The sequence below is a fragment of the Mixophyes fleayi genome, chromosome 3 (assembly GCF_038048845.1).
Source record: "Mixophyes fleayi isolate aMixFle1 chromosome 3, aMixFle1.hap1, whole genome shotgun sequence".
Lineage (NCBI taxonomy): Eukaryota > Metazoa > Chordata > Amphibia > Anura > Limnodynastidae > Mixophyes > Mixophyes fleayi.
The window spans coordinates 27,400,841-27,414,463 of record NC_134404.1 but is presented as its reverse complement, the minus strand read 5'-3'; the positions used below and the strand labels follow the sequence as shown (position 1 = coordinate 27,414,463).

The 13,623-nt window shown below is 37.3% G+C and overlaps 1 protein-coding gene across 1 annotated transcript in view; it reads left to right on the top strand.

Moving 5' to 3' along the window:
- The window catches only part of LOC142143092 (uncharacterized), an 86,578-nt gene extending 74,369 nt beyond the window's left edge, over positions 1-12,209 (top strand). Inside the window, exons 15-18 of the mRNA XM_075200806.1 lie at positions 1,995-2,136; positions 3,362-3,546; positions 8,216-8,357; positions 10,580-12,209. Of these exons, the coding sequence (XP_075056907.1) occupies positions 1,995-2,136; positions 3,362-3,546; positions 8,216-8,357; positions 10,580-10,761 (651 nt within the window). The 3' untranslated portion in view covers positions 10,762-12,209. The remainder of the gene's footprint in view (positions 1-1,994; positions 2,137-3,361; positions 3,547-8,215; positions 8,358-10,579) is intronic.
- Positions 12,210-13,623: the final 1,414 nt, after the last annotated feature.

Below are 13,623 nucleotides of genomic sequence, written 5' to 3'. Positions count from 1 at the left end.
ATGTGAATCACAATATAAGGCCACATGAGCAATGCAAAAACACATGACCACCATTTCCAAACCTAAAACCAAAACACTCAGCAGACACTAAGGGAGTAGGCCACATAATAACAAATTATAAAAATGTACAAATAACCAAGTATCAATGTGGCACCCAAAAAAAAAATGGGAGTAGAAATTTTAACAATAGAAGGACAAAGTAAAACAGAACAAGGGTAAAAGTAGCACACAATGGTTAGGTTTAAGTATATAGCTATCTCATATACACACACTAAATACCCTTAGAGACATAAATGTATGTCACAAAATATAGACAAAAATGTACGTCAAAATCAGAAAAACAGTGATATAGTATCAGAATATAACACAAGCAAGATGCTGCAACTAATCCAATAATAAAAATAAATTCATCTGGTTTCTTTCTGAAACAAAATTATGTCACAATTGTAATGGGCATGAAGAGAAAATTCAAAAAAACAACGGTATCTCAATTTTGCCATATCCCCTGTTCAAAAAAGTTTTACCATTTTGGTCATGTACTCATTTAGGAAGTAATTTGTACATATTTGTAATAGTTGAGGGGGGGAAAAGGATATTTCTCCTTGCTCAAGCCAGTTAATATTTTACAGTTTATTTTTCTTTTGGTTCCTGTAGGTATTGTACAAAGCAAACAAACGTAGAACAGATAACACATACTTCTACACAGGAGTCCCTAGGACCTTCCTAGACAGCAAGCACAATAGTAAATTGGCAGATTTACAATACTTGGAGGAAAAACAACTGGAATTTATTTTCCTCTCTCCAGCTCTGATCCAAAGCTGCACAATTTTCCATAGGCCAATAACAAACTGACCCTGGACAGGAGGAAGGGACAAGTCTGTCCAACCTTCCGGTCATTCCTGGTTTTCAGGTCCAGAAACCCAAATTTACCAACTCACCAGTGAAGTAATAGTCACTAGGAACTGTATGTCCCTGGAATTAATTTCACCCAGCTTAAGAACGTAGGTGAAATATACGCAGCCTCTAATATATTTCTGGCCAAATTCTCCCAATATATAAAATGAAACAAAATATATAATATAAAACTAATTAAAAACACTTGCATTTCCCAGAGACTTTCACAGGCAGTCCACGATGTTTAGTATTGGTGCCTCACAGTGCTGGGGTCACGGGTTCAATTCCGACCCAGGCTCTATCTGTGTGGAGTTTGTTCGTTCTCCTCATGTTTGTGTGGGTTTTCTCCAGTTGCTCTGATTTCCTCCCTCACTACTATGACATATTGGTAGTTTAATTGGCTTCTGATTAACCCTAGTGTATCTGTATGGTAGGAAATATGGATTGTAAGTTGCACTAGGGCAGCGACTGATGTGAATGACTAAATATCCTCTATAAAGAGCTGGGTAAGTGCTATATAAATGTCAATAGAGTCTTAAAAATGAAGTTTAAAATCGATCACAGCACAACCAAGAATCATTGGACTGCGTTAAGTTACTCCTCAAGCAAAAACTGTGCAATGTGAACACACCTAAAACAACTCACATTGCCATATATAGGCAAGAACTTCTCTGTGCATTCATACATCTTTGTTTCGTTGTGTACTACTGGTTAGATGAGAATTTTAGATCAACTGTATTATGCAGTTTGTTAAAAGTGAACATTTTTTTCCCAACTAATGTGACTAATAGCCCTGAAAGCCTTTCTTTTATAATTGTTTAGATGCTCTCTCTAGCTGTCATAGCTGTCATTGGACCACTAACCCCTTTTATTATTACAAGAGAAGCAACCTGTAAGCTCATATTAACACAAGATAACACTTGAGGCATGTTGAGACCCAATTTCTTTGCATACTACAATAAAGACCCTTTGGGTCTATGAGTCAAATCTTTTAGTGGGGGAAAAATGAATGTGTTTGGACTTCTTTCTATGGAATTAAATAGTGACTCTTGTTGTTTTTGCATTGTTTTATTGCAATGTGCCTGCTTTGGCACAAATAGGAGAAAAACAACGACCATTCATATTACCACAATAAAAACCTTCTAAGTCTTGTGAGAAATTTGTTTTCTGCTGGGATGGAAACAACAGCAACGACTCTCCGCTGGGGTCTTCTTCTCATGACAAAATATCCCGACATTCAAGGTAATGTGACGTTGGGCATGGGGGATCTATACACATTAATTCTATGTATATGATGAATATTACTAGTGCACCCTTCAGAGCCCCAAAGTATAGTACAATCATTAGTAGATGACCTGACAGAACACAATATTCTTAGATGTTAACTCACTAAACTTGAAATCAAGATTTGTTATAAAAGCTAAACTTCTAATAAAACCACAATCACTAGTTTATATTAGATCAATTAAAATATTAATAATTTTTTTAATGAACAATATAGCAAAGAGCAGCAAGACTACATATCAATGATATATCTACCAGGGAAATCACAGTTCTACAATCCAGAATAAATTTGTATCTGAGGCGGAGCATTTAACTCATTCTGGTGTTTGTTATGTAATATTTGCCATATGCAGTGGTGGAACTACCATTGGTGCAGCAGGTGGTGTGCACCAGGGCCCATGTAGATAATGGGGACCACTGCACAGGGAACTAGTGAACTCCAGTTCCCTCCTCCCCACTTCCTTGCACCAGGGCCCACAGCTCACTAGTTCCGCCTCTGTCCATATGCCTTCAAAATCTATTGATCTATTAGTATTAGGTGGTAGGGTGGGATTAGCTTTTTATTATTTATTCCACTTTTGAATCGTATTCGTTGCAGCAAAGCAAAATTTTTATTTAATATTACAATAGAAATGAAATATAAGCTCATGTTATAACACATACTTCCACCTGAGGCACTAAATTATTAAACCCAATGGCTCTTCTAAAGATAATATCATACTGTCACCTGTCACATTTTTCATTGCAGATTTTATTTTTGTCAGAAAAAACGGGCATGTGCTTGCTGTTTTGTGGAGTGGTTATAGTAAATTGGGGCAATAGCCTGGGTGGATTCAGGGAGTTGTCTATTTTGTTCTGATTTTTAATGTCAGAATGTTTATGGATTTGTGTCACTGGAGATTTTTTCAGATGAAGAAGTGGAATCTAGTTGCACAGTGTGTTATATGTGTAGCTCCATAATGTAACAGAAGATAACACTTAAGATAAAACCAAACCACTGGAACCAGGGGCGGTCACTCTCAGACAATCTCATTGTAGCAATGGGGGGCAGGGGGGGGGGCAAGTCATCCACTAAAAAGCAATGTTTTCTGCATATAACACATTTAGCTGAATTGGGGACATTGTTATTAACATTACTACTAACAACGTTATTAGTTGCTTTTTTTCTTTTCCCCATCTTCAGAAAAAGTACAAAAGGAAATCGAAACAGTGATCGGGAATCTGCAACCTAAGTATGACCATCGTCACCATATGCCTTATACTAATGCAGTAATACACGAAATCCAAAGGTTTGCTAACATAGTGCCTATGAACCTACCCCATCAGACCACTAAGGATGTCAACTTCATGGGGTATTTTCTCCCAGAGGTAAGTGCTAATTTCCTAATTTGTTCTTTTATAAATAATTTCTCCAAGAATTTTTTTGTAGACATAATGTTCTATCACATACTTGTGTATAGTTTCACACATACACAGGAGATAATACAATTTACACAAATAAACTTATTGGGCCTGAATCATCAAGGAACATAAAACAAAAGCATTGTGCGTCTCTAAAAAAAAAATGCACATATATTGGGCATATGCATGTCCTTATTCAACAAGAAGCAGATGTGATGATACGTCTGTTGAAGAATATGGGCCTAGGTCTGCTCTGCTCATCAGACAATGGACTGCTGAATACGTCCATTACGCATGTGAAATATAAAGTCCCAAAGCAACGATCAGGGAAAAAAATCAATTAATGTTGCCTGTTAACAATATAGTCATTAATGACAAAACATTAAAAAAAATTAGCAAAGTGAGTATTTCTGCATTTTTTTTTCCTATAAAATACACTAAATTCACTAAGATCACTAATGACCTTCTCCTCGCTAAATCCGATAGACACTACTCCCTTCTTATCCTTTGTTAAAGTAATAATTTAATTTCTTCAGCAAAAGAAACTTTAAGAATAAAATTATATCATTGTTTATTTACAAAAGAAAAAGCTTGCGCTCATTTTCAGTCTCTGAAAACTCTGTCTGTTCACACCAGCCACTCGCTATTGCAGCCACTCGCTAATAAATTATTTCTTATTGGGATAATTCTCCACTATTTTATTGTTATCCTGTGTCTTTTCAGACATAACTGTTTCAAAATCGCAATCAGATTTATCCCCCGCAGTACATAAATCGCTCATTATATTTTATATTCATCTTTATTTTATTTTAAGAACTGGATTTCTCAAGTTGAAAGGCGTCCCGCAGTGTGCAATCAATCGATAGTGACCCCGCAGTTTCACTATCCATAAAGTCCATTAGGCCTCATGTATGAGAGAGAGCCTCAATCTCAACACTGTATTCAGTGACTACAAAGATTTATTAACTCTTTATTTTATCTCTTAACTTCTCAACACTCATTAACATACATTTATACTCAGATAAGCAGTTCACAAAGCAGCCTCCCCTGAACTAAGGCAAATATTTTTATATTGCCTACATTCCAATAACAGAAATACATATGATGTACTGTTTATCAAAGTAGCAGACAGAAAAATGTAACACTTTAAACTCCTACTTTTAAATTCTAAAACAGTTACTATAAACAAAAATAATAAGCTAAAAGTTCTCATTTCTGCAACACAAATTTCATTGGAAAAAAAAAATACAAGATAACCAGTTTGCAATTCATGGTTTACATCTCTCTCTATTTCAAAAGGATTGGCAATAACTTACCTTTCGTTATAAAAGAGAAAATCGTCGACCATGCATTTCAAAATTAGAAATACAAATGTCCCTTTTCCAAATATAATCTTGTTTGAGGAATCTCAGCAGTGCCTTCAATTTTGTTAAAGTAATAATTTAATTTCTTCAGCAAAAGAAACTTTAAGAATAAAATTATATCATTGTTTATTTAAAAAAGAAAAAGCTTGCGCTCATATTCACTCTCTGAAAACTCTGTCTGTTCACATTCCAGACAATTACTTTTAGTACCAGCAAAAGTAGATTGTACTACAATTTACAAATGTCATATTAAAATCGGCTGAGAAGGTATATAGGTGTATTCCGATCCTTTTAGCTCTCCTGGACGCAATGAAAACTTTGAAGAAATTCTTGCAACTCTTTGTCCAATATCTCTGATTAGAAACATCTGTTCTTTTTGAATTAACTCCTTCATTCCTGTTCATATCCTTCTCATTAGCTGACACGCAAGGCTCCTATTGACATAATAATACCACATCAAATATTAATGATATACTAAAATAAGATAAAACAAAGTAAATATTTTTATATTAATAAATTGTCTTTATCCAAAATAAAATATCTTTGACACCTTCTTGACCGTTCTGCTGCCTTTGATACCGTTGACCACGCACTCCTTTTGCAAACTCTCAAATCTATAGGGCTATGCAACACTGTCCTCTCCTGGTTTTCCTCTTACCTTACCAACCGCTCCTTCTCAGTCTCTACTCATGATGCTACATCACTCCCTCTTCCCCTACCCGTTGGCGTTCCTCAAGGCTCCATTATTGGTCCCCTGCATTTCTTCCTCTACACCTCCTCCCTTGGTGTCCTCATCCACTCCTTTGGCCTTCAGTACCACCTCTATGCTGCTGATACCCAAATTTATCTTTCATCCCCTGACTGTCTCGTGTCTCCTCCTGTCTTTCGGCCATCTCATCTTGGATGTCCCAATGCTTCCTTAAACTCAATATTTCCAAGACCGAGCTTATAGTCTTCCCACTTCCAGGACTCTCCTACCTCCCCCCCTCTCTATTTCTGTTAATAACACTACCCTCGTTTCTGTCCCCCAAGTCCGGTGGCTTGGGGGTCATCCTTGATTCCTCCCTCTCATTCAAGCCTCACATTCTGTCCCTCTCAAAATCCTGCTTTTTCCACCTTCAGAATATATCTAAGATACATCCCTTTCTCACCACGGAAGCTACGAAATCCCTTGTTCACTCTCTTGTTATCTCTCTCCTTGACTACTGTAACCGCCATCTCTCTGGCCTACCTGATTCTCGCCTTGACCCTCTTAAGTCTATCCTCAATGCTGCTGCCTGTCTCATTTTTCTCTCTCTCCACTCTGTCTCTGCAGTCTCCCTCCAACATTCACTACATTGGCTCTCCATACCCTACAGAATTAAATTTAAATTCCTCACCCTCACCTTTAAAGCTCTTAGTCAATCTTCCCCTCCCTACATCTCCAATCTCATCTCTACCTACACTCCTACCCACCCCCTTCGCTCTGCCTGTGACCGCCACCTCACTACTTCACTGATCACCCCCTCTCACTCTCGTCTTCAGGACTTTGCCCGGGCTGCTCTCCTGCTGTGGAACGATCTTCCACGTTCCATCAGGTTAGCATCTACTCTCAAAGGCTTCAAGTGTGCCCTTAAGACTCATTTCTTTATTCAAGTCTATCAGTTCTCCTCCTAACTTTCTTGTCCTGACTCTCTCTCCCAGTTAGTACCACCCTATTTGTGTCTCTCCTTTCCCTTTTAGGATGAAAGCTCTCATGAGCTGGGCCCTCTTTCCTTGTGTGCTCCTTCTAGTATTCCATCACCCTCTGTACCTCTTGGCCTGCTTCGCAAGCCCTGTTTTCCCTGTTTTCTTAAGCTTTGGCCTTCTTCTCGCTGATTTCTACCATCCCTTTCACTACCTGTCCCAGAAATAATCTGATTTGCTTTGCCCTGTCACCTGTATTTGTATATATTTTTGTATCATGTTGTGTCTTGGTTCTCTGTTTTCTGTATATGTAATGTACGGCGCTGCGGACCCTTTGTGGCGCCTTATAAGTCAAAGATGATAATAATAATGTTATTAATGTACTGTACATAGAATGCATTTGTACAGTTGCTTCTGATTATTTCCACAAACTTAATACAATTTTAAAAAGTGGGCTATCTAGCTAGCATGAATTGGCTCCAATAATTTGTAGCTACCATTACTATGCAAGCACATATTACAAAGTTATAAGGGACGCTTATACAGATGAAAAACTCTGATTGTATAGAGTTGGACATAAGTCAGATTCATAAGCGCAAAATGCAATTTTCTCACTGTGCACAGTACCAAGGTTTACGTTTCAGTTTGCGAACAGACTGAAAAATATCTCCCCTTTGGACCTCTCTATGGTTGGAGAGGCAGAACGGGGGAGAGGGGAAGGGGCGGGCAGGTGTAGGCAAAGTACAGTAAGGGCATGGGCATATTAGCGCTGCTCATGTACTATGTTGAGGAGGATCTAGCTGCAGATATGCATCTAGGAGGCATATCTGTGTGGCTGCTTCCCCCTCTGGTACAAGAACTGTGCTGGTGATAATAATGATGATCATCAGCAGGAACTTTGCTGTGTTTTAAAAAAAAAGTAAAAAGCCCCCCACTCTCCCACAAACCTTAACTATCCCTCTTGCTGCCAGTTTAGGCTGGTACCAGCAAAATTGGGGTGGAAAAGTGTGGTCACCCTGAAAATACCAGTACCAATATTAGGCTTTGTCAGCCAGCACTAGAGGTGCTTTAGCAGGGAAATCCATAGCTCTCAACCACCCTCTTTATTAGATCACCTAGATCCAGGCTGGCATCGCTGACATCTTCTTGTAGTTCACATCCACATCTTGGTAAAGTAAAAAATCATAAGTGACACCGCAGTACTAGCTCCAAAAGACTAAAATAAGAATGTGTCCAGTTAATGCTGTTAAACATTTTGAATTAACAAGTGGAATTACATTTTCTATCCTCAAAAGCTCAGAGGAAAGGACTATTTTCGTTTTTCCTAATGCTTTTAAATGCTCTTCATATCCTCCCCTTTAATGTGAATACTGAAGATAACAGGCATCAGGCCAAAATCCTAACTGCCAATGGAATTGTCAGTTCTAACAGCATTACAATATTATAAAAAGAGGACCCTTAGGATTGTACTTAGATAAAGAGTTAAAAAGCTACTTACATTAGTTGTTGGCTATTATAATAGTAATAACAAGTACTCATTTTTTTGTTCAGAAAGCTCTTTTTAATTATCTGCATCAATTAATGTTTACAATTTGTTCCATTTTTAGGGTACTTTTATCATTCCCCTTCTTGCTTCTGTCCTCTATGATGAGACTCAGTTTAAAGAACCTCAACAATTTAATCCCCAACATTTCCTTGACTCAAAAGGGAATTTTGTGAAGAGTGACGCCTTTATGCCATTTTCTGCAGGTATGGCTTTATGCATGAATCCATTGCAATTTTCTTATTAATAGTTTTAATTTTACCATTTAAAAAGCTTTGATGTTGCTAAATTGATCTTTTTTTTATTAACCACTTGATTAAATTTTACCTAACAGTTTGAGTAAATTGAGAAATTAAAGTACATTGGCTTTCTGAGATGTTCTGAAATTAACAAGATGTATGCAGTGTAAATATATTATGGTTTTAGGAATTTAATACGGGGATTGATTGATCACATTCTTCCCAGAGATTACAATTTGTAAATGTCCTTTCTATGACAGTTATCATCTTATATTATGGTCATTTTCCGACACTGCTCAGGTTTACCATATTGGCAATTTAAATCCAGATGCATAGTATAGAGTAGCTGAATAATTTTGTACAACTGTATCTGTGAAAGAAAACTATTCTGAATGTGCAATTGATGTGTGTCTGGACTGAAATATCTAATCCAGGGATTTGCAATTCCAGTCCTCAGAAAACACTAAAAAAAATGCCTGCATGGGTCTGAACCTAAAGTAATGCAGATGGATAGAGTAAGGGATTTCCTTGTAAACTATAGAGACACAACTGTACAAAATTATGCACCTGGTTTGTGAAACAAAACTGTTCTGAATGTAATTGATGTTTGTCTGGACTGAAATATCTAATCCAGGGTTTCCCAATTCCAGTCCTCAGAAAACACCAACAGTGCATGTTTTCCATATCTCCTTGCTGGAGCAAAGGTGTGGTCATTACTGATTGACACAATTTAAAAGATCCACAATTGGTACTAATTATTTCACTTGTGACCTGGAAATCCTGCACTGTTGGGGCTCCCTGAGGACCGGATTTGGGGAAACCCTGCTCTAATCTGTTAACTACTTAATGTGTTCGTTTTTTTTTTTTACATTCATAGCCAATACCTCTAATTGAAAAGAAATGCAAGCAGGGCTTACTAAAATTCTATATAATTATTTCATTATGCCTGTGCCAAGCACTGTAGGGTTCATGCATAATTAAGTAGGGTTACTGCACAGAAGAATCTATAAAAATGTGTTGTTTATGATTCTGTAATGAATGATTTGCTTATGCATGAGGAAATGATTTTTGACAGACTAAGATGGAAATTGTGACCATTAAAAACTTTTTTGGGCAATGGTATAGATTATGTCACCAGTGGCTCCCTACTAACCTGGTGTATGTTTCATTTGAGTTCTGAATTTTACTTGTCTCAAGTTGTTTTGTAAAGCAAACACTTTGTGTGTCATTTGCTAAGCACATAATGTCCAAGATGCAGGGCAGAGTCCTCTTTAGTGGTGCTGTGAGCCCAAATTTGCACAAGTACAATTTTAGTTTGTGGAGCAAAATGGTTGTGGGTGCAGTGGAACAGATGTTTACACTGGACAATGGCAGGAGTTCCTTGCAAAGTACAGATTAGGTGCACTGATTTGCATAGTTTGAAAAAGCAGTGCAAAAAAAGAGATTTTATTTTGTGAAACAAGACTATCGAAACTAAATTAAATAGTGGAGAAGGTACATTCTTATGGGACATTTGTGCTTAATGCCATTTCCACTAAAAGGATTTGACTTTACCATCATGTCTGAGCTGGCATAGATCGGATCTCAGCCTATGTTTTTAATGCATTTTGAGTCTTCCAAGTGCACTTCATCTTGCCCAATGAAAAAAAAATAATATTTCAACACACAAATTAATCATGAAGGACATGAGCCATAAAAAAGCTATTGTGAGCAGAATTTTAGGAGAAAATGTTAACCTTCTATTTAACGAAAGTGATAGGAGGTTGGGCTTCATGGGGCGTTTACACTTTTGCACAGTGCGGCTTGTCCGATTTAATTTTTTTGCACTTCTAGATTGATGAAGCCTCTTACAAAGGCAGAGAGTAGATGCGCCCTTTGGTATGCACTGGGTGGACTATATAGATGTACGTTTAATAAAAGTCTTTGTAATAGGGACACTTCTGTTGTAGCCCATGGCTGCCTTTTTTTTCTACTTGTGTCAATAAAACATGGCAGCTTCCATTCATGGAAAAACACCAATAAATACATTTCTGTTTACAGTATGACTTATGTCTATCCTGAGTAATTATATAGGGATACAGTGAACATGGTGCACTTATAATCAGGGCATCTTTCTTTTAAAATAGTTATTTAATGATATTTTACATTCTTGATTTTAATAATTTGCTTCCTTGTTTTTGGTTTAATAGGTCGCAGGGTTTGTGCCGGGGAAAATCTGGCAAAAATGGAACTGTTCCTGTTTTTTACAAGTCTCCTGCAAAAATTCACATTTCGCAAACCGCCGTATGTGAAGGATGTGGATCTAACAGCTGCAGTTGGAATAACCACTCCACCCAGGCCTCATAAGATATGTGCCATAGTACGACATTAACACAAATGTATTCAGAAATCTACTATAGTATTAATATTTGTAGGTCATAAGTAATGAGCAAGGTCATAGGTCATAAATAATACGTAAGGTTAAAGGTAGGTCAAAGACTATTTTTACAGAAATCACCACCTAAAAAATAAAATCATTACTGTGTGATGCCTATAAAACAAATTATTTAAAGTGCATAGTATTAAATGAGTTTATGATAATTTCTATACCTGTCTGCATTTTCTTAGTTTTTGTGCAATATTGTATTAATGTGATTACAGAAATAATAAGCTAGATACAAGCCAGCTAGTATACAAGGCACATAACTGCCACATGATTTAAGGTATTGCTTTCAGGTGTGACTGAGTTGAAGAGTAGTTTGGTTAAGCATTAAATGAGCGACAAATAAGTGCCAAGGCCTTTAAGGTGAAGGTGAGAATGTTATGCGGGGTGGTCGTGATAAAAATAACCATAATATTTTCAGGCTAAAAAATCATCATAACCATCGATTCATACAGATATTGCCTCTCTGGCAACGCACAACAACAAATTGCAAGTTCGGCAAATAATGGTGTTGTATGGATTAATCCAGACAGACAAATGTCAATGCAACTGTCAAATCCTGGTGCCACTGACTGGGTCCTCACTGGGACACATAAACAGTGTATACCGTATTTCTGATAACAGTAAAATTTTGAACATGCAAAATAGTTTTTGGGGATTATATTTTGTTTGTTGAGGTGGGCGAAGAGGGGTTGATGATTACATTAGAGTATTTGTACTTCGTAGTGTCTTTAAAGTTCACACAGTAAAACCGAGTAGTAATATAGGCTTAATGTCTCCGTTTATGTGATAGTATAATGTTCTCCATTTTACACATCTCATTAACCCTGTAGATCCATTCCTTAACATTTGGCACCAGGATCACCACTTTGGCAGTATTTAGTAAATGTAACAGTTGTCATGTCCCTGGTAGGAATCTGTTGCAGTACCCCATTTCCACTAGTGGTGCTGCTTCTGTGGAACATCACAGTTCAGATTGTGAGGAGTTAATTGCACCTTATTACACCTGTCTATGCTCTTTAAATGCCTGATCCTGACTGCAGTCTGCCCCAGATCCTTGTTGTCTATTATGGGAACAAGTATGCAGTAATGAGTCACAGCCTGTATCACCATTTGCCTGCTCTTCAGACGTTCTGTTAAGTTCTCTGCTTAGAGGCCTCTGCTTTACATTCTGGTTATTTCTAAATTCATGTGAGTTATCTGCAGTCTGTACTCTACCTATTGTGGTGCATGAAGCTTTGCAATATATGCAGTAACCAAAGACTGCACTCTGGTAATTCTGTTACATGGACATTTACAGAAACTGCAGTTAGTACTGTTTTCAAATTAGTACAACACCTGTAATGTAACTGTAACCTGTGTATTAAATTGCAATAAAATCATCACATTTAACCTAATATCTGGCTTGTGAAGTGTTTGTACACAAATAGAGTGGTGTCAGCTCATCTGATTGTGACAACAGTAAGGACTTAAGATCATTTCATAGGCAAAGGAGTTATTATGAAGTAAAGGGGACACAGGGAATCCGCACCATGATAAGGTGCTGATTCCCTTGTGGTTGAGTAATATGGGTGCATTCTGGGGCAACTACAGACCAGATACCTGATGCAGCTACTGATCTGTGAGTGTGGTGGGAATTCGTGTAACGATGTTGAGGCATCAAACACATGTAAAATTTCTCCACCCATGTTGACATGTAGGATGGAAGATCCTCTCCTCTAATGGAGGAATTAGGTTCTAAATAGAGAGTATCATAGAATAAATTAAATAAAAAGATAAGATGGAAAGTAATTAATTATTAAGATGGTATTCTTTGGAATTAATTTTTTTTTTTTAAATCAACATAGATAACATGCATAGGGAAATATAAATATTTATTGGTCCAACTTCATGTAACCACAATTTTTTAAGAGATCCATTCAGCCTTAAATATTAAATTATTTATCTAATGGAGTAGAGGTCATGAAGTTAATCTGTACACTAGTATTGACAGCTTCAGTTTTTTTTCTAGACTTATAAGCAGAAAGTCTTAATAAAAACAGTGAAAGAGTTTTCAGTCTTATTCCAGAAACTGGGGAGTCTAAAGTGCAGCACAATCCACTGCTCGCGTCGAGCAGGGAAACAGGTAATCTGAAATAAATATTCATTCTTTGGCCATTGTAAAGGAATGTAATAGGGGAAAGTACACATAATGTATCTGTCCCCGGGCATAGAGGTTTAAACGGTTCTCTTCACATAGGAAAGCTGTATTTCTTCTTCCAATTATAATTAGACTCCACAATTTAACGTGGAAAAGTTTGGACTCGCTAAGACATTTCTTGGTTTTTTTTAAATATTGATACTTTTTTTTCAATAAGGTATCATTACATCGTATGAAACATACAAAGGAAAAGGACGCTATTTGCCAACTGTAAAGTTTGTTGAAGGAGGGATAATGATATGGGGCTGTTTTTCAGGGTTTGGGCTATGTCCCTTATCTCCATTGAAAGACAATCTTTTTATGCTTCAGCATACCAAGTCAATGCTATGCTTCCAACTTTGTGGCATCAGTTTGGGGAAGGTCATTTTCTATTCCAACATAACTGTGCCAGAGTGCACAAAACCTGGACAACAAAGACATGGTTTGATGGGATTCAGGTCAGGGCTCTGTGCAGGCCAGTCAAGTTCTTCCACACCAAACACCTTTGAGATTAACTGGAAAGAAGATTGAGAGCCAGGCCTTCTCATCCAACATCAGTGCCTGACCTCATAAATGCTCTACAGAATGAATGGGCAGAAATTCCCACAGAAACACTCCAACAACTTGTGGAA